Source organism: Panthera tigris, chromosome A3 (genome assembly GCF_018350195.1).
Source record: "Panthera tigris isolate Pti1 chromosome A3, P.tigris_Pti1_mat1.1, whole genome shotgun sequence".
Classification (NCBI taxonomy): Eukaryota; Metazoa; Chordata; class Mammalia; order Carnivora; family Felidae; genus Panthera; species Panthera tigris.
Window position 1 is genome coordinate 89063887 of NC_056662.1, and position 21041 is coordinate 89084927.

The 21041-nt window shown below is 47.4% G+C and overlaps 1 protein-coding gene across 2 annotated transcripts; it reads left to right on the forward strand.

The window, feature by feature from the left end:
* The first annotated feature begins 53 nt into the window (after window positions 1-53).
* Window positions 54-17501, forward strand: CCT7 (chaperonin containing TCP1 subunit 7). Of its 2 annotated transcripts, XM_007083435.3 has the most exons (12): window positions 54-190; window positions 5436-5589; window positions 6217-6323; window positions 8260-8385; window positions 9665-9717; window positions 10071-10242; window positions 13107-13271; window positions 14116-14304; window positions 14922-15019; window positions 15401-15533; window positions 15990-16196; window positions 17130-17501. In XM_007083435.3, the coding sequence occupies exons 1-12, from the start codon at window positions 185-187 to the stop codon at window positions 17349-17351; spliced, it is 1632 nt and encodes a 543-aa protein (XP_007083497.1). In that variant the 5' UTR covers window positions 54-184; the 3' UTR covers window positions 17352-17501. The 2 variants fall into 2 exon arrangements, with proteins under 2 accessions (XP_007083497.1, XP_042837671.1); XM_042981737.1 differs by lacking the exon at window positions 8260-8385.
* Window positions 17502-21041: the final 3540 nt, after the last annotated feature.

The window sequence follows — 21041 nt, forward strand, 5'->3', positions numbered from 1 at the left end:
GCCGTACTGACTCTGTGGTAGCAAACCATAGAGTAGCGGAAGTGGCCCGTCCCCTTCCTCTCCCGAGCCAACGGCTCGGCGAAGCTTCTGGGGATTTCTCTGGCGCGGGGGATTGTGGGGTTGCTGGGCGGCCCCGACGCGGAGAAGAGAGAAGGGGTAGCGGGCCACTAAACGAGCTTCCAAAATGATGGTGAGTGGCGTTTCGCCTATCTGTCGCCATCCGCTGCCATCTGGCCCCTGGGTGGCACCGCCCGGCCGGGGTCAGTTCCATAGAGCCCTCCGCTGCCTACTAACTCTGTCTTTGCCCCCACCCCTTGTCTGTGGGCGACCCCGGCTCTCCGCGGCCTGTTTCGGCCGGAGCACGGAGCATGGGCCCTGGGCGAGGACTTCGTGGGGCTGGAGGGAAGGTTCTCGTGTGGCCGACTGGGGACTACAAGTCCCAAGCTGCTTCGGGGCCGCAAGCCGGCTGAGGGGACCCGGTTTTTGGAGCCCCCCGCAATTGTAACTTGTGTTAAATGAGTCCCGACTTGAGCGTGCATACGCGGTCGGCGGGCCGGCTGGGAAGCACTGGTACCTGGGGAAATGTAGGATGTAAAAACGTGTGCTTCCTAGAACAGGGCAGAGGCAGCGTGGGGACCTTGTGTTGGGCTGAGCGGAAGGGCTCAACTAGGGTTGCTTGCCGGTCGGTCAGCCCGCCTGCTGCCACATAAATGGAAACAGACTTGGTTTGTACTTTAACACTCGTTCATTGCTTAAGTAAACGCCTATTGAGCGCCTGCTGAATATACCGTACCCAGCTGGTTGTTGCGGGTGCAGCTCCTCAGCCGGGAGAATGGAGAGGGCAGATGGGGACAGCACATCAGAGGTGGAAGGACCCGGGCTCTGACTCCAACCCTCTCTTGCCCTTCCGGATTTGGCATCGGGCTAGGCTTTTCTTAGTTGGCCATCTAACTCTGGGTTTCGTTTTCTTGAGTTGGGGGTCTTGATGAATCCTGCAGGCCCCCCCCCCCGCCCCACTTCTGCATCATTTTTTTGTGCCATTTCAGTTGTAGATAACTTCCATGGATTCCCAAGCCTCCTGCTATCTCTTGAGTTGCTGTTGAACACGGCCAGCGTTTAAGAAGGTGTTTGAGGCAAAACGATGACTGGGATACTTACTGCTCCCTGTAGTGCACTTGGCAATTAACTCATTTCTATCAGTCAGAGGAAGTTCTCTGTTCTTTTCTGGGCTTCTGCTGCTTTTTCCTGTCCTGGTAGATGTCAAGCTGATACATATGAAGTGTTCTGTTAGGGAATGCCCTGTGAATCCAGTTGTACCCAGAGAGAGAAGGAACCTAGGATTTATCTGTAGTTTCTCCCCTTTATACCTCCAGTACTGCCCTTTTTCAGTCCCTCTTCAGCATTACCTTTTTTGAAGTCGGCTTCATCTTCTGTGCAGAGTCAGCAGAGCCCTTGAGAGTAAGGGCTCTGGAGCCGCACTGAATGCCTAGTTTTGTAACTTAAGCTGGGCCACCTACCATGTGTGTGACTTTGAGCATGTTAAATTTGTGGCCTTCAGTGTGTTAGAAGGGATTCATTGAGCTAATACATATGAAGTGCCCAGCGTCAATAAGCAATTGGCAAATGTTAGCTATTCTGCTAGGTAGTGGTTTGCTTCCTTTCCTCCCTGTAATCTATCCTGCTGACAAGGCTACCATAAGAGTTTTGGTTGGCATTGAAAGAACTGAGGATCAGAACCAAGGTTCTTCAGTCTGGTGATAAAACCCTTTACTGGGATGCTCCACCACACTTGGGTTTTTCCTGAACTGACCCCTGCTCTTTTTCCTTGTGGTATTAGCTGTTTATATTTCTCCTTTTGGAATGTGAGACTTCTGTAGGGCCTACAAAGCATAGGGAACAAAGGGACTGTGGGCAGCTGCTCCTTGCTTTGTATTTAAGAACTCTCTGTGGATTTGGTGTCACCACACTGCCAGTGCTTTTCCAAAAATTAGAAGCTGGTGCTATCTTAGTTCATGGTTTGAATGAAACATGTGCAAGTATATGTAAAGTTGAATTTTTAACACCATAAGCTGCTGTATATTGCTTTCTATGTGGCCAAATCTAGGCGCTCCACAAATTGAGATTCCTATAGTCCTTACCTTTGGGAAGGTCATGCTTTAAGATTGATGGTGATATAAAAATTACGCCAAGAGGAAGCAAAGAGGGAATTATGGGATCCTCTGTTCGGGGTGCCCCTATTGGCTGCTGTTGAGAAAATATGTTAGAAGAATTGGGGCTCTGGTGAATCACTTGCCTGTTGATGAGAAACTTTTTTTTTTTTAATGTCTTTATATATGTGTGTGTGTACATATACATACACACGCATATGTATGTACACACATATGTATATATATGTGTATACATACGTGTGTGTGTGTGTATATATATATATATATTTTTTTTTTTTTCTTTAAGTAAGTAAACTCTACAGCCAACATGGGGCTCAAACTCATGACCTCGAGATCAAGAGTCACATGCTCTACCAACCAAGCCAGCCAGGTGCCCCAAGAAAGTGGTTTTGGCAGAAGGTGCCAGGGTAGCTCTTGTAAATAGGGGTACAGTTTGGGGGGGGTGTTGAGAAAAAAATCTTTACATGCATTGATGTTAGCCTGTTGGAGAGGTGAAAATTTGTTGAAGGCAATAAGATGAACTTGAGATCCAAGTTAGTTTTTGTTTTGAAATGTAAGACTATCTGGGGCAAGGATGAAGCAAGGAAGCTTGGGGGCTGCCATGAGGCATAATTTAGCAGGACTAGGAGAAGGTGGGGACACCTTTTTCCTTACAAAAGGTGGAAGAGGCTTGAAAGAAGTTTGGCCAAAAAAGCCATTTCTTGCCTCCAGACCTGGGACACTGGTGAAAGGGAAGGAATTTTACCTCCAGCCCATGCCTGACCCCAGATTTAGGGGTTATCTGACAGGCATTCTTACTAAAGTTGTTTATTGTTTTTTTTTGTTTGTTTTGTTTTGGTTTTTTTTTAAGTTTAGTATTTTGAGAGAGAGAACGTGCCTGTTAGCAGGGGAGGGGCAGAGAGAGAGAATCCCAAGCAGGCAGGCTCTGTGCTGTCAGAGTGGAGCCTGATGTGGGGCTTTATCTCACAAACTGTGAGATCATGACCTGAGTGAGCCAAAATCTAGAGTTGGACACTTAACCAACCAAGCCACCTAGGCATCCTGTCTCAGGCGTTTCTTAAAAAAAAAAAAGTTTGTTCATTAGAAAAAAATTAAAACAAAACATATAATACAAAGTGTCAGAACCCTCTTTACCTCCACTCTTACTCATTAGCATTCGATGCACATCTTTCCAGCCCCCTTTTATGCACTTACATATTACATCTTGCCTCCTGCTTTCTCTCTTTTTGTGTTTTATGTAGATAAATGTAAATCAGAACATGCCATTCGTGGGGCGCCTTGGGTGGCTTGGTTGGTTAAGTGTCCTATTCTTGGTTTTGGCTCAGGTCATGATCTCTCTGTATGTGAGGTGAATCCCCGCATCAGCACAGGGGCTCTTCGCTAACAGAGCTGAGCCTGCTTGGGAATCTCTCTCTCTCTTTCTCTGCCCCTACCCTGCTCACTCAGGCGCATGTGCTTCCGCTTTCTTTTCTGTCTCAAAATTAACATTAAAAAAAGAACATGCCATTCCTCTGCTAAAAGGTTTTCCAGGCCTTCCTTTTGTAGGAATAAAATCTACACTCCTTACCATGATCTACAATTGAGTATGCCATCTGGTTCTCACCTGCCTCTTCAGCCCTTTTCCAGTCTTCTGTCTACCCACTGCCCTCCTGCTACACTAGCCAGAGGAGTTGAACTTTTTCAGGAATTGGCCAGTGAATATGGAGTCAGCCTCATGGGTCACTAGACTTTCTGGTGTGTGAATCCCTGACTTCTTATTGTTGAGTTGACACAACCTTGTGCTTTCCTTTCCTGCTCAGATACCTGAAGCACCCACAGGGGTGGGCCTGGGCAGTGGCTTTCAAACTTGTTATGGCAATTTGTGGTAAGAAGTAAATTTTAACTTGCAGCCTAATAGCACACACATAGCATAACAAGTTTTAAAACAGTTTTTATCTTTACTGTTTTGTTTCACGCATACAAAATTAGTCACAAACACAGGGAAGACTGAGTCTGGTTTATGAGCTCATCTCTGAAGGCACAGGTTTTGATACAGACTCTAGTTTGCTAAGCTGAAGAATTACTGTCAGTGCTAATGGTCACTGGAGCAGAGGTAGCTAAGCAGGCCTTTACACGGGTATCCCTGTCTTCCCAGAGTTTCTGCAGGTCTGCCAATTAAGCCCCTTTGGGGATAGTGATTGTTCTCAAGACTGGCATGCAGGGGCGCCTGGGTGGCTCAGTCGGTTAGGTGTCCGACTTTGGCGCAGGTCATGATCTTGCAGTTCGTGAGTTCAAGCCCCGCGTTGGGCTCTGTGCTGACAGCTCAGAGCCTGGAGCCTGTTTCAGATTCTGTGTCTCCCTCCCTCTCTCTGACCCTCCCCCCGTTCATGTTCTGTCTCTCTCTGTCTCAAAAATAAATAAACAAAACAAAAAAAGACTGGCATGCAGAATAGAGAAAAACTTCTGTGGGACATTTGGTTGGAGATTGGTCACAAGGAAGCTCTGTGGTACCAGCATGAGAATGGAAACACTGCTGTATGAATTAGACTTGTTTTGTGAGGCGGGACAACATGCTGCTTCCCTGCTCTCCAGCTGAGCGTCGTGGTAAAGCTGCCTGCCTGGGCATCTCCAGGACACCACCTGAAGCTGCTGGCGCCTCGTGTTTTGCATCAGTGCCCCATCAACTTCCCTAGGATTAAGCTGTAATGCAGATAAGTGGTTGCTTTGCCAGAGGGTGAACACTGGGCTTCTTCCTCCTGTGCTCTGACCTAATTCTTCAACACAGGGAATAGTGTCAGAAGTTGAAAAGGCTGTGCTCGTCCAGCCGAGCGCTGGAGAACACAGTATTTGATTTGTTCTTTTAGACCAAATCGTGCTTGCCATGACCATTTTCTAGCACGCCTGTAGGGTATGTTGTAGTCCTGGCAGTATCTCTGGATGTAGAGGCTGGTTAAGAAATCTATGTGGTGGACAGCGGGAATATGGTTTTAAAGGCCTCCAGAGGGGTGCCTGGGTGGCTCAGTTGGTTGAGCGTCCGACTCTCGATTTCGGCTCAGGTCATGGTCCCAAGGCTGTGGGATCAAATCCTGAGTCAAGCTCTGCGCTGAGCGTGGAGCCTGCTCCTGCACTTGTGCGCGCATGTGCTTTCTCTGTCAAATAAAAAAATAACAAAAGGTCTCCAGGTATTTCTGTTATGAGAGAGATGAAAACATTTTTCTTTTCCCCTCCCTCCTTGAATTTCATTGTAGTAGATGATTATTAAAAGCAGTCAATTGCTTTCTTCTGTAGCCCACACCAGTTATCCTGTTGAAAGAGGGGACTGATAGCTCCCAAGGCATCCCCCAGCTTGTAAGTAACATCAGTGCCTGCCAGGTGATTGCAGAAGCTGTAAGAACCACCCTGGGCCCTCGTGGCATGGACAAGCTGATCGTAGACGGCCGAGGTAAGTCTGCAGGGTTCCTCAGGCCAGTGTGCAGAAGAGGAGACTCCTGGGGAGTGCTGGGGCTAGCAGAAGTTGGTATCAGAAATTCTACTGCTTTTAAGGTCTCTGAAGGATTGCTTGCTAGGAGATGGTTCCATTTCATACATTGTCCTGAATGCTGAACCCTACAGGGATATATGGAAGAAGTTGGGCTCAGGAACATGTTGCCTCATAGAGAGATGCAGCCTGGAAACATGAAAGAGAACTATCTAAGTTAACTTTGGTCATTCCCATTGTATCATATTACCAAGACAGAATTCCCCCTCGTGTTTTAGTATATTAACTGACGTGAGACAATAGTAGGCATCAGCTATGTTAAGAATATCTAAATGGTTTCTCATTCCCATTTAGTATTTTCTACATCCAGTCCAATGTATGCTAAATGCTGTTCAGAGAAAATCGGGAGCTCATGGTCTTCAGAAGTTTGTGATTTTAGGTGGCCCTTTGTGCACAGAGCTAAATCTATAAAAAGATCAGTTTATTTATGCCATGATCTCCTCTGTCCCATCCCAGTAAAGTGTGCTTGGGCTCCAAGTCCAACTGGAGAAAAGGTCTTTAAATTTTTACTTTGTGTTTGTTCCTTTTAAGGCAAAGCAACGATTTCTAATGATGGGGCCACAATTCTGAAACTCCTTGATGTTGTCCATCCTGCAGCAAAGACGTTAGTGGACATTGCCAAGTCCCAAGATGCTGAGGTGGGAAGATCAAGCATATGTGTTTAAGTGAAGGTTGAAACACATGCCTGCTTGCTCCTTTGCTCTTCTGTCTTAAAAGTTTTTTGATTATATATCTAAAGTTATGATGCCATAAGTAGTACGTGCTTATAAATTGTAAAGTATTTAGATGAAGTTAATCTTCTAAATTCATACTCTTGGGGCGCCTGGGTGGCTCAGTTGGTTAAGCATCCGACTTTGGCTCAGATCACGATCTCGCGGTTTGTGAGTTTGGGCCCCACGTTGGGCTCTGTGCTGACAGCTCGGGGTCTGCAGCCTGCTTTGAGTTCTGTGTCTCCCTCTCTCTCTGCCCCTCCCCTGCTCATACTCTGTCTCTCAAAAATAAATAAATGTTAAAAAAAAATTTTTTTTAATTCATACTCTTTTACTACATGTAGCTGAGATCTTAGAACCAGGCTCCTTTCAGTTACCTGGTAAATAGTTTAAGCTCTCATGTGTTAGTCACCATTTAAGATGGGGCTGGAAACTTTAAGGTTTCCAGTTTATCTTTTTTTTTTTTTTTTAATATTGGTAAAATATAGATAACAAAATTTACCACTTCAGGTTTTTTTGTTTTGTTTTTTTTTTTAGTAGGCTTCACATCCAGCATGGAACCCAATGCAGGGCTTGAACTCACAACCCTGATACCAAGACCTGAGCTGAGATCAAGAGTCGGCTGCTTAATCTTCTGAGCCACCCAGGCGTCCCTCACTTTAGCCATTTTTAAGTGTACAATACTGTGGCATTGACCAGTCTATCTTTTAAAACATTTCTAACACTGGAGTCTTGATACTAAATGTTGACAGAAACAGATTTGCATTTTATAGTATTATAGATAGGTTCTGAAGTTATATAAAAAGGTGTATTAGGACCCAGTAGCCTACAAAACAGTATGGCTTATATGAAATTAAAGTGGGAAGAGTCTGAATTTGACCTGTTACTGACTAAAACCTTTCTGGCCAGGAATTTTGCAGCTTATACCCTTTACCGCAGTAACACTTTTAACCCCCTTTGAGAGTCCCTCACATTACACAATGGACATAAGTGAGCTGAACATAAATTTCTGCCAAATCAGAGGTAAACTAGTTTTAGTTCTTCTTCTCCCTCATTAAAAATAGGGTTTAGAGGGGCGCCTGATTGGTTTAGTCGGTTAAGTGTCAGACTCTGGCTCAGGTCCTGATCTCACGGTTTGTGAGTTCGAGCCCCGCATCCGGCTCTATGCTAACAGCTCGGAGCCTGAAGCCTCCTTTGGATTCTGTGCCTCTCTCTGCCTCTCCCCAGTTCGCATTCTGTCTCCCTTTCTCAGAAATAAATAAAATGCTTAAATAAATAAATAAAGGGTTTAGATCCCATTGTGGAATATTACTACATTAGAAAGGTTAGCAGACTAGTGATCTGTCAATTCCAAACAGTATTTAAAATATAAAGGACTTTGGCTGGTCCTGGAAGGTTTGTTTTAGTAGGATTTGGCTGTAAATTATCTTTATGTAAACTCCTATAGTACTTTGTGCTCCTTGAAGAATATTTGTCTCATGCCTCTTGTTACCAGACACATAAGTATTGTATTATAAGCATGACTGGGATTGTCTTAATCATCATAGTGCCTGTATGTAATAAATAAATTGTTGGTTAGTCTGTGTATATGATTTCATATCCTGAAGAACTTTGCAAAATCAGCCCTCTTTGGAGAATGGGCCTGGCTGAGGAATTCATTTTGTAGCCCAGAGCCATTTGATGGGATGGATACCTAACTATCGTCACCTTCCTTGTACTCATTGCAATCACCTACGCTTCCAGAAAAAACATTTCACACCCATTTAAACAGTCCCTAGTTTAAATGGGTAGGTTGCCTAAAAATGGAGTCTCAGGCCTTATTCCTCACTGTGAGAAATGTGAATTTCCTGTCATCCTCTTCCAGGTCGGTGACGGCACCACCTCAGTGACCCTGCTGGCTGCAGAGTTTCTGAAGCAGGTGAAACCCTATGTGGAGGAAGGTTTGCACCCACAGATCATCATCCGAGCTTTCCGCACTGCCACCCAGTTGGTATGGGAATACTGGCTACCTTAGCCTTGTGTTTCTCAGGATAATACCTTTAGCGGAGTATAGAGAGAGGTAACAGGGTTCCCTGGACATTTTCTCAATTCTCCCTATGAATCTCTGTTCTGCCATCCAGTAGCTATTTGACTAGATATTTCCTTAATCTCTTTAAGCCTCAGGTTTCCTGACTGACTCAGTAAGTGAGAGGTTTTTTGTTTTATCTAAAGTTCCTCATGACACGTATCTTGAGACCCTGCTTTTATTGACCTTTGACCTTCATTGTGTGATCTTAGGCAAGTCGGTCCCTCTAGGCTTTCTTTACTTTCTCCCTTAAATATCTCTGGTTCAGGGTGGTAACATGAGATCACATATGAGAAGTGCTTTTGAAAAGATACTAAGTTTGGGGCACCTGGGTGGCTCAGTCGGTTGGGCGGCCGACTTTGGCTCAGGTCATGATCTCGCGGTCTGTGAGTTCGAGCCCCGCGTCGGGCTCTGTGCTGACAGCTCAGAGCCTGGAGCCTGTTTCAGATTCTGTCTCCCTCTCTCTGACCGTCCCCTGTTCATGCTCTGTCTCTCCCTGTCTCAAAAATAAATAAAACGTTAAAAAAAAGAAAAGATACTAAGTTTAACATACAGATATGTATGCCATACGTAACGTGTCTAATAATATATAAAGTGCTAGCAGTTGTCATGAGTGTTTTTCTTTTTCTTTTTTTTTTTTTTAATTTTTTTTTTTAACGTTTTTTAATTTTATTTTTGAGACAGAGAGAGACAGAGCATGAACGGGGGAGGGTCAGAGAGAGGGAGACACAGAATCTGAAACAGGCTCCAGGCTCTGAGCTGTCAGCACAGAGCCCGACACGGGGCTCGAACTCACGGACCGCGAGATCATGACCTGAGCCGAAGTCGGATACTTAACCGACCGAGCCACCCAGGCGCCCCGATGAGTGTTTTTCTTAAGCCAGAAGGTTTGGCCCAATCAAGTGTCCTAGCTTGTTTCCACTCATCTGTTTTAGTGTTCCTTGCATATTCAGAATTAAGTCTTGGAAATACCCTGATGATTCTTCAGAACTATACCTACTGTATATTTGTCACTGGGAGTTTTCTAAACCATAGAGCTGTGTGTTTCCGGGCAGCACCAAGACTCAGAAGTGTGTTTCAGCTGCAGAGTGGAAATGCTTACAATTTGGGAGTAAACAGATTGGAGAGTGGCAAGAGAGACTGGGACCCACCTCTCCAGTTTGCCTTTGGCACCAGGGACTCACTCGGCTTCTGTTCTTGGCAGGCAGTTAACAAGATCAAAGAGATTGCTGTGACGGTGAAGAAGGAAGACAAAGTGTAAGTTTGCAGTGGGCTTTGTCAGAGTCTTGACTTTTTGTGGCCAAATTGGATGTAGAAGCGTGTTGCCACCCTATATGGGCCTGGGGCTATTTGGCTCTTGCTAGACCCTTGGCTGTGCCCCAGCTCACAGCACAAAAGAGGCTGTAGACTGTAATTTTAAAGCTGTCACATACGAGGTCTTTGACCGCAGTCACCATCTGTCAATGATAATTTGCCCTAAAGATTGTACAAGATGAAGTTGATGTGGGCTGAGTTTAGAGGCTAGAACAGAAGCCCCCTACACATTGCAATAGACTCAGACAAGGGGCTTTCCAGACCTGACACAAGCCCCACCTATCCTTGTGTCCCAGGGAGCAGAGGAAGCTGCTGGAGAAGTGTGCCATGACCGCTCTGAGCTCCAAGCTGATTTCCCAGCAGAAAGCCTTCTTCGCTAAGATGGTGGTGGATGCGGTGATGATGCTCGATGATCTGTTGCAGCTTAAAATGATTGGAATCAAAAAGGTGCAGGGTGGTGCCCTAGAGGTAAGCCTGCTACAGCCTCCCTGGAAGGCTTCTGCTTTCATATTGACCCTTCACATAGGTTGGTACAGGAGATGAACACATGTTACAGGAATAGAATGCGTGTTGAGCTAGAAGTCAGACTGGAGTTGTATTCCCCATACTGTCACTGCAGGCTGTGACTGTAGATATATTTTGTAATTTCTGTGGACCTATATTTACTTGTCAGCAGAACAGCAGATCGAACTAGTTGATTGTTAGAATCTTAGTGTAATGTGGGAGGGGATGGGACTAGCTCCATCTAATAAATTACCTATGACCCTCTCAGTTAATAAGCCTGAGAAGTACTTCTCAGTCCATTCTCCAAGTGACATGCCCAAGCTCTCCCTTCTTTTATTCATTTATTTTGGATAGATGATACATGGTTCTAAACGTAAAAAGAATCCTAAAGGAAAAAAGTAAACGTCCCATTCACCACTCCTGCCCCAGATACAACCACTAATAAGTGAGTGAGTGAGTGTGTGTGTGTGTGTGTGTGTGAGAGAGAGAGAGAGAGAGAGAGAGAGAGAGAGAGAGAGCAGGTGCCTCCAGAATTGTTTTATGCATCTGTAAATACATATGTAAATACTGCTTTCCTAAACACAAGTGCTTATTTATAATACATAGTGTTCTATAACTCACTTTTGTCCGTTTAACAACTTAATTTTTTTAATGTTTATTTAAGACAGAGGATAAGCAGTGGAGGGCCAGAGAGAGACACACACACAAAATCTGAAACAGGCTCCAGGCTCTGAGCTGACAGCACAGAGCCCACATGGGGCTCAAACTCGTGAACCATGAGATCATGACCTTAGCCAATATTGGACACTCAGCTGACAGAGCCACCCAGGCGCCACTAACAACTTATTTTAGAATTTGATCCATATCAGCATGTGGGGCTTTTAATTCATTGCTGTCCAATGGAACTTCCTGTCACGGTAGAACTGTTACATGTCTGTGCTGTCCATTTTATGGCAGCCACTGGCCATGTGTGGCTACCAAGCACTTGAAATGCAGTTAATACAACTGAAGAACTAAATTTTTAATTTAATTTTTATTTATTTAAATTTAAATAGCAACATGTGGTTCATGGCTAGTGCATTGCACAACCTAACTGTAACTTGTTCTTTTTTTAACACAGTAGTATCTGTCTGGAAGCATCCTGTTGGTATCTCTATGCTGCTTTGGCCTTTCTCCACTCTGGCCTGCCCTACTTCTTAATTTTCTCTATCTTGGTGACCCAGCTTGAAGGGATTTGGATGGGGCGAGACCTGCTTCAAATATTATAGCCTGGCGTGGCCCTTCACTTTTCTGTTCTTTGACTTTTACCCTTCTGAGTTGCACTCCCACTCTGTTGTCCTTCCTCCTGTCATGGCACATGTCAGTGGACTCAGGTTCTCTTTCTGTAATAAAACTTGTGAGGAATTTGGAGGTCATCTGAGTTACTTCCCTGTCTTTTGCCCCAGGTACCAGTGCTTTCTTGGCCCATCATGGCTTACTGACTTTGTCTTTACCCACTACTTTGGTAGCAGTCATCCATCTTCTCCTGGGCCTTCCTATTTCCCTGGACTCTTGAGATTAGATTGGCCAATTCACTCAACTAGGGATCAAAAATAATAATTTGGTGGGGGCGCCTGGGTGGCTGAGTTGGTTAAGCATCCGACTTCGGCTCAGGTCATAATCTTGAGGTTCATGAGTTCAAGCCCTGCATCGGGCTCTGTGCTGACAGCTCAGAGCCTGGAGCCTGGCTTCAGATTCTGTCTCTCTGTCTCTGTCTCTGTCTCTCTCTCTCTGCCCCTCTCTGCCCCTCTCCCACTTGCACTGTCTGTTTCTCAAAAATGAATTAAAAAAATTTTTTTTTAAAATAACAATAATTTGGGGCATCTGGGTGGCTCAGTCAGTAGAACATCTGACTCTTGATTTCAGTCAGGTCATGATCCCAGGGTCATCGGATCAAATCCCGTGTCAGGCTCTGCACTGAGCATGGAGGCTTTTTAACATTCTCTTGCACTCTGCCCCTTTCATTCACGCATGGGCTCGCGTGCGCTGTCTCTCCCACCCCCTTCCCTCTCCCTTTCTCTCATAAAATAAATAAAACTAATTTATCTAGTGAGAAGGCCAGAGAACATAGAGGTATTGAACGGAAATACCCTTTTTTATCGTGTGGGAAATGACTTGGTCATTTAGCAAGAAAGAGATCTGAGATTTGAACCCAGGTCTTTAGATAGTCCTAAAGTCAGTCCCAAGTGTAACATGCTTTCTTACTATGTATGCCCTGCTGTTAAATCCAACCCATGGGAAGCCACAATGGTGGCTTGGGAACTGTACAGGGAATTTCTGACTCTTAAGATCTTTTGGCTTCATCTCCTGGGAAGAGGAAGGACCTAGGATGCTGTACACAGGAGTATGTGTGTGCGCGTGCAGTAGGAGCGTGTGTAGGTGTGTCCAGTAGAAGACTGGGGGGTGAGTTGGGATTGAAGAGGCCTGTGCCTTATTCATAAATGCCTGGTTCCTTGCCTGGCACTGTCGGTAAATACATTCAGTGTTAGCCCTTGGCTCCTGCTTTGAAGGCCAGTCTTAGAAAATAGCCCAAACAGGCCTTTCCCATGCTTAGTCCCTGTAAGCTGAATGATTGATTTTCTTTATACTGAAGGGATAACCAAAATATGTTTTGTATTTTTCCTAGCTTTTATGAAAGTGGAAAGGCTTTGTCGTAACAGTGAAATAAAGACGTGGTTAACTCTTTCATGTTTGCAGAAATGGACACATGTTAGTCTAGCACAGCACTAGCTTGATTTCATTTCATGCCAGTAGTGACTGAACTGTTAACTGTTTGTTTTTTTAAACAGGAGTCCCAGCTAGTAGCCGGCGTCGCGTTCAAGAAGACTTTCTCTTACGCTGGGTTTGAAATGCAACCCAAAAAGTACAATAATCCAATGATTGCCCTTTTAAATGTTGAGCTTGAGCTGAAAGCTGAGAAAGATAATGCTGAAATCAGAGTCCACACAGTTGAGGTAGGCCCTACCAGCTGGCTAGAGGCATGGAGTTGTCAGCGTTCTGGGCCAAAGTCTTGGGTCTTTGTGGCTCTCTTGGGTCCAGCTGTTTCTCAGGCTCCTTATGAGCCCCATTCTCCTCTTGTCCCCCTGAATATGTTGATGTCCAAATACTAGGCCCACTTCTTTCCTCACTCTTCTCTCTGTGAGTAAAGAGACTTGGATAGGGACCTGAGGAGACTTGGATAGGGGAGACCTGCTGAAATATTCTCTGGCCCCAGGGAAGGGGCTGGCAGCTGCCCTCCACCCATACACTGAGCCCAGTGTTTTGATTCCTCTTACCTGGGCAGTTGAGGGCCCCTCACCTCCTATACTGAGTCCCACACTGTAGGGACAGGTGTGCTCCCATCACTGATAATACCAAGGCTATCTCGAGTAGCAGTGTCATCCAGCTATAAGTAGGTGCTGTTGGGTAATGTGTCGCCAAAACACAGTGGCCTCTGGAGGGAAGGGATCTTGTTATTGGGAACTCCATGGGTACAGCATCTTAGAGGAATCTACAACTCTGCCAAGCTAAACTATTTCTCACACCTTGGCATACCAGCTGTGGAGTAACTCCCAGTCCTGGGGTTTCTTTCTACTTTGGTGTCTGAAAGTTTTAGGTGATTCCTGATTTCTCATGTAGGGTTCTTGTTACTTGGACTGAGGAGAGGCTATTTTGTTTACCCTTTTTAATTCCCAAATACATCAGCACGTTTTATTTTGGGGAGTATATTTTAGCCTACCATATATGCTAATCTCCCCCCTGCCCTTCATGCCCCACCCCTCCCCAAGCATCCTTATCCTTTTCTGGGTCTCTCTTCAGGATTATCAGGCAATTGTTGATGCTGAGTGGAACATTCTCTATGACAAGTTAGAGAGGATCCATCACTCTGGAGCCAAAGTCGTCTTGTCCAAACTCCCCATCGGGGATGTGGCCACCCAGTACTTTGCCGACAGGGACATGTTCTGTGCTGGCCGTGTGCCAGAGGAGGATCTGAAGAGGACAATGATGGTAACTAAACATTCACAGACTGCTTCTTGGCTTTTGTGGCCCTGGAGGGGTTTTAATTTACTACGGGTATACTGGAGTGTTGGCCTGTGACTAGGCCTGTCTAAACCTTGTTCTTTTCTTTTTTTTTTTTTTTTTTTTTTTTGCCGTGAAGCACTCCAATCCCATGTGCATGTGCTCGGTGTAACCAGAGCAAGTCAGGAAATCTGATTGGTGAGGGAACCTAGCAGTGATGCTCTGATCAGCTAGATCAGTTCAAGTACTGATGTTTTCAGCCACATTTCTCCTTTTTCTTTTTGAGCATCTCCACAAGATATGTTAGGTCTAAAGCACTGATCCTAACTTTAGTTGTTGGGCCCAAGGCACACTAGTTTGGAGGCGTGGGTGTTGGGTGAAGTAAAAGGTCTCCATCTCCTTTTGACCAGGCCTGCTTGTCCTTCGTAGGTCTTTGTTCTGTTTTGTTTTCTCCTCTTTTAGGGAGGTAAATGGGAGGTTGTCCAGTGCAGGGAGTCCTGGGCACTGTGGCAGGGTCTAGCATGGGAATTGGCTTTTGAGACTAGGTGGCAGGAAGCTCTCTTCTGGCTTCATGTGAAGGTGATCTGATCTCTTGTGCTTCTCAGGCCTGTGGAGGCTCCATCCAGACCAGTGTGAATGCTCTGTCAGCAGATGTGCTGGGCCGCTGCCAGGTCTTTGAAGAGACCCAGATTGGGGGCGAGAGGTAAGCAAGCCATAGGCCTGGGCTGCCTGCTGGCAGAGCTCATAAGACCTGCCTGGGTCTGGCCTTCTGCCATCTTTTGGGTGTGGTATACAACATGTGCCGCTCTTTTTTGAGGTCTCACCTTTTGGGACATAAAGAACTCAGATATAAAGTATTTCAGGAGAGCAGAAGATCAAGTTGGGTCTAAAGTCTGACTCTACAGTATCTTCTCCCCTAGGGTTACAGCCCCAGACCTTCCCCAAAACTCTTCAAGAGTAGGATTGGAAACCCTAGTGAGGAACAAAAGAGCAGCTGTTGAGTGTTGGGCGAACGTGGTGAGGTCATACACAACAGGTTGGCAGCAGAAAGAAGTTTACATGTATGATTTGATCCTGGGTGTAGGTATAATTTCTTCACTGGCTGCCCCAAGGCCAAGACTTGTACTATCATCCTCCGTGGTGGTGCTGAGCAGTTCATGGAGGAGACAGAGCGGTCCCTGCACGACGCCATCATGATTGTCAGGAGGGCCATCAAGGTACTAGACTGGGGGTTTCCTGGATCTTTGTGGTGATTTCTACCATATATAACTTATCCTTCCCTGGGTGGCCTGTTAGCCCTGATTGCCTCACAAATCATAGACAAACAGCTTCAGTCTCTCAAAATAGGTCATGCTGCCTTAAAGGCTAAGACTTGTTCTCGTAAACAAACAGTGGAGCTACTGTCCTTAGCCATCCCAGTGATTGCACCAATGCCCTCGAGGTCCAAAGTGACCTTGGAGATGGTCAGAAACCATAAGGTCCACCAGATGGAGGTTGGAATGTGCTAGACAAGAGCCACATCTAGGCTTCCTGGGGTTTGGGATGAGGGAGGAATGAGGAACTACTCCCTTTCTGTACTGGGAGGACCTTTTGACTAGCTGGTCCAACTCCGCTGTGGCTGGACCTTGAGCCAGGGGCCTGTTAGCATTAAGAGGTGGGTCTGGTCTCTGCAGAACGATTCAGTGGTGGCTGGTGGCGGGGCCATTGAGATGGAGCTCTCCAAGTACCTGCGGGATTACTCAAGGACCGTTCCAGGAAAACAGCAGCTGTTAATTGGGGCATATGCCAAGGCCTTGGAAATTATCCCACGCCAGCTGTGTGACAATGCTGGCTTTGATGCCACAAACATCCTCAACAAGCTGCGAGCTCGGCATGCCCAGGTGGGTCCGTCTCCTTGAGTCCAGGGATTGGGTGCATGGGGCTAAATTTTGAGTGTGTGCTATGCTTACTCAAGCTCCATAGAGTGTTCAGGCCCATGACAGGGCTGGAACTAAACCCAGTACCGACTCAACTGTGTCTCCTCTGAGGGCAGAGGGAAAGCCACAGTGCCAGGACTGGAGCCTCCAGAGTTTCTTCAGTGCTTCTACCAAGAGTATAATCATAGCTCCTTGTGGTGCCATCAAAGGAACCAGGGGCACCCTGTAGCCTCCTCCCTGGAAGCACACGCTGAGCACGTTACTGGGTTTCCCAGTGGTGGCGAGGCATGCCAGAGCCCTGCTGCTGGGCAGTCCAGCCATGGTGCTACCATCTCTTAAGTTGTGATCTCTGTGAGAACTTAAATGTGTTCGTTTGCTATTTAGCAAACATTTGTTTAGAGATATTTGTTAAGTGCTCAGTACTGTGACAGCAGCGCTCCGTGACCTTGCTTCTGCCTTTGTTAGGATTTTAAGAGAGTCCCTTCACTTCTTTGCATCTCCATTCCCTCATCCGAAGTGGGGACTGGTGGAAGCAGCGAGATAAGGGATTGGAAAGTGTTCCTCTTGAGAACTGTGGTGTGATATACACAGTCCTCGGGTGACCTGAGGACTGGACCTCCCCAAAACACGGCACGTTGCCTAGAGGAGGGCCCAGAGCTCTTGTGTGAGCAGCATGTCTAGGGTTTGAAGGGGTTGGTTGTTGGAGGCACGAGTGGGAAGAGAAGACCTGCACTTTCAGGTTCTTTGTGTGATGCCAGACAGATGCCGTCTTTCTTAGGGAAATGCTGGCAAGTTCAGAGTATGAGGTTTCCTAACGACCTTGTCTTTGGGAGGATTTGCAAGAAGAAACTTGAGAGCAGTTCCTTATTAACCTCCCCTCCTCTCCTGCTCTTTCAGGGGGGCATGTGGTATGGAGTGGACATCAACAACGAGGACATTGCTGACAACTTTGAGGCCTTCGTGTGGGAGCCAGCTATGGTGCGCATCAATGCCCTGACCGCAGCCTCTGAGGCTGCCTGCCTTATCGTGTCGGTAGATGAAACCATCAAAAACCCTCGCTCAACGGTGGACGCTCCCCCAGCTGCGGGCCGGGGCCGGGGCCGGGGCCGCCCCCACTGAGAGGCACCCCGTCCCTCATGAGTGGCCGGCGGGCTGGCTGCAGGGTATGCTTACTCTCCCCGTCTTGGTTAGTTGGTATTACAAGGAAGGGGTCGTAATTGGCCCACTCTGTTCTCACTGAGGTTATTTAAATAAAGCTAAGACTTAGAATTCACTTTGCAAATTATTTGGGCACCGGACTTTTACTGATAAATGTCTTGACTCCAGCTCAGGATTTTACTTTCGTATGTACTCACCTGACAGACGGAAAAGTTTTCTTCTCTCCTATCGGACTGAGTCCTCAACAGCGTCTGGTTTTTAAGGCAGAGGGTCCACTCTGCCAGCAGAGAGCTCCACCTGAGGGGCCTCCGTCCAGAAGTTTCACTCGGAGCGCTCTCTTAGTCCCAGAAGTAGTTAGGAGATGTGGAGTCCCTTCCTTTTCTTCTGACGTCACCTTGTTTAGCCCTGGCCTTGCCAGGCAGTGCTCCGAGGACTTCTGTGGGTTTGAGTCAATGCATTCTATTACCTTGCTTGCTCCTTCCACTTGTATATTCTTTTTGGCTCAGTGTCCTGGTCTCTCTTACTCAAGATCTCTCGGAGGAATGTGTAAAGAGGCCACATTCCCTTTAAATTCTGTAGTGATTATCTTAAAAGTCCATTGAGGAGAGGTGGCTGAAGGAGCACCCACGTGGTCTTCTCTGTTTGACCACCAGTGGTCTTGGGGGTTCCTTTTGCTTTCTTCTGACCAATGGAGGTTTGCAGTGGCCACCACAGATCAACTAGAAACCAGCAGGGTTTGACTGCGTTCTCGTTTATACTAGTCCTCAGAGCTGGCCTGCAGCTAGCTGTAGTTAGTAACTGTTGAAGGTAGAGGTGAGTAACTATGTCACTTTGAGCCATGGAAGCTTTTGCTGCCTGCAACTGGGAGGTGATTAGAAAGAAAGTCTCTTGAGTCTGATCCCCTCTTGGTTAGATGGACTCAAAAGCAGGGATGGGGTGGTGATCAGGTCCCGACTGTGGAGTCTGACCTCCCTTCTTTTTTTTTTTTTTTTTTTTCTTTTTTTGAACCCTCCCCCCCCCCATCCCTTCTAACTTGATAGTCTCTGGGTAAACTAATTTTTCTGAGCCTCAGCTGCTCTACCTTTGTTATGAACATAAAAGTAGCTGGCTCAGAGTTATGCTCATCTACCTGTTTGATGCTAGAGCCACTCACAATTTAAGCCTAAGCACCTGGTCTTTTTACTGGCTTTAAATCTTTCAAGACCTGAGTAATAATCAGTGGCGCGACTTCATTTTGCAAACTGGGGTAGTCGAGGCCAGTGACGGACAGTTTGGTCTCTCCCAGGCTAAAAGCCTTATTGGCTGGCTATAACTTCCAGCAGAGGTGGCCAAGCCATTGAGGGACTGGACAGTGCCCACTGCTCCTTTCGTCCTTGTGCAGGGGTTGTCCTTAAAGATGGCGTCTCCCAGCTGAATCAGAAACGACACCCCAAGGTTTTTTGTCTGCATGCAGACGCTGAAAGAGTGAACTGGGACAGGGATGGATAGTGACCTGCATGGCTTTCAGCGACGTCTGCAGTCCTGACAGGTCTTCCTAATGCTTTATTCACTCTGTTGATGCCATTCAGGTCATCCAACCACTTCCTGCCTCAGTGCAGTTTAGCTGCAGAAAGGCTTGGTGACGCAGATGGACAAATATGGCCACCTACCATTTACTTCCCTGGCAGATATTCCAGTTTCACCACCTTTTTATTGGATACAAAGTCATAAATTCTCTGATGCCCATGTGAGTCCTTTTAAATACATACACTCAGGTACATTCGGCACAGGGCATCTGTGGATAATGTGGAGCAAAGTGCTGGGATGGTGATGCCTGGGTGGGGCAGAGAAGTGGGGCCAGGGAAGGCCCCCTGGGGGCTGGAGGTACAGGCACCACTTCAGAAACAAAACCAAAAAATGCTCTCCACCCCTCCACCTCATTTGCTGGGGGTGGGGGGAGCTACCCTCTCACGGCTCAGGCGCATTGCAGCCTGGCTGTGCGGGGAAGGCAGGCCCGGGGGCCACTTGTGGAGGTCCCCGCTAGCGGTGCCCACTAGAGCCAGGCCTACCGGTGCCAGTCATGAGGCAAGCCTAGGTCACCTCAGGCCTCTGCGCCTAAATGCAGGACCCCTGCTAGGGCAGGGCTGAGGCCAGGAAGCCCGAGGCCAAGCCTCCTAGAGCCATGCCAGCAATGGCAGACAAGGCTTGGGCTCATGGTGGGGGAAGCCTGCCTGATTGTCAGGGCAGTCTTGGGACTGGCCAGGGTCCCAGGGGGTTGGGGAAGAAATAGGAGCTGGTTGCCTTAGTCGGCCCTGGTATTCTGGTCTTCACCCAGTCCTAAACCTTATCCTCAGGCAAAGGCTGCAGATGAATACACTTGTCCAGGAATAAATACATACACACGATACACAGCAGTATATACAGAAATGCGGGCCTGGAACAAGGCTGGGTGAGAAAGCATGACCACCAGGGTTAAGGAGAAGTGCCGCCAGGCCCCTGGGGGAGGGAATTCTACTCCTCAAGGACTGATGGGCTAGACAGATCCCATCAGTTTGAGTTAACTCCTCTGGGCACGTGGGCCCTGCACCTGCTCACCATCTCCCGTCTTCAACCCAAGTCCACCAGGAATTGGGTCTTTGGCACCAATAGTCACTCTGGAGAGGTCTTCAGCTTAGTGCCTTAGAGGGACTTAGGACTGGGCAGCTTCCCACCCATGGCCCAAAGGACCAGGGGAACAAGTAGAACCCAAAGGGAAAGGATGGAGCCAAACCTTGGAGCAGCAGGCGTTGGGAAGGAGGTGGCTTTTTCGTTGTTGAAGGACTTCCCGTAAGAGGCCAGCTCAAACCACTCACAGGACCAGGAAATCCTGGACTGCCTTGCTCCTTAGGTGGTTTCTCAGCCAGTGAAAAGCCATGGTTCTGGGCAGCACATTTCCTCTCCCCGGGGGGGTCAGACATACACAGCATCTCCTTTGTTCCCTGCTGGTGCCATGGGGAGGAAGCCCAAGCAAAGCCTGATGAATCAGCCTACCATTGCAGGCTATATAACAGGGAGAGGTGGTAGGGACACCAAGTGCTGGGGCCCATGGGACCTCTGCATGTGCCCAGGACCCCCGAGCAGGGCCTGCCTTGATTGGGTCTCTCAGGTACTCCTCTCCCTTGCATCTTATTAGGTGTGAGATGGAGGAGGAGGATTCTCCTTTGAGTGAGGGATAAGGTGCCTCAGGGATGGCCAGGCCCTCCGTCCCTGTTTTCCATCCTCAGCCTGCTGTGTGGTTGCCAAAGAAGTGAACAAATGGAACAGGCCTGCAGACGAGCTCCCTGCACAGCAGCAGGCTGTGCTTTGAATAGCTTTGAGTTGGGGGACAGGGGGCCTGCAACTTTCCAGTTCTCAGCACACGTGAAGTCCAGGGTGCAGGAGTCTGTCAGCCCCAGGGGCAGCTGTGCGGTAGAACACGCTGTGACCCATCGTTCCCGTCGGCAGGGGCCTGTGCAATATGTACTCCCACACATCCTTTACACACACACTAAGCTGGCAAATACAAGGTGGGGACTTGCTGGCCAAACTTCCTGCCAGCCAGGAGAGGGGAGGCCCTGTTCACTCTTCTGCCCCCAGTGCTGGTGGTGGTCAGGGCTGTTGCAAGGATGGGTGGGTGGAGTGGGTGAATGAACC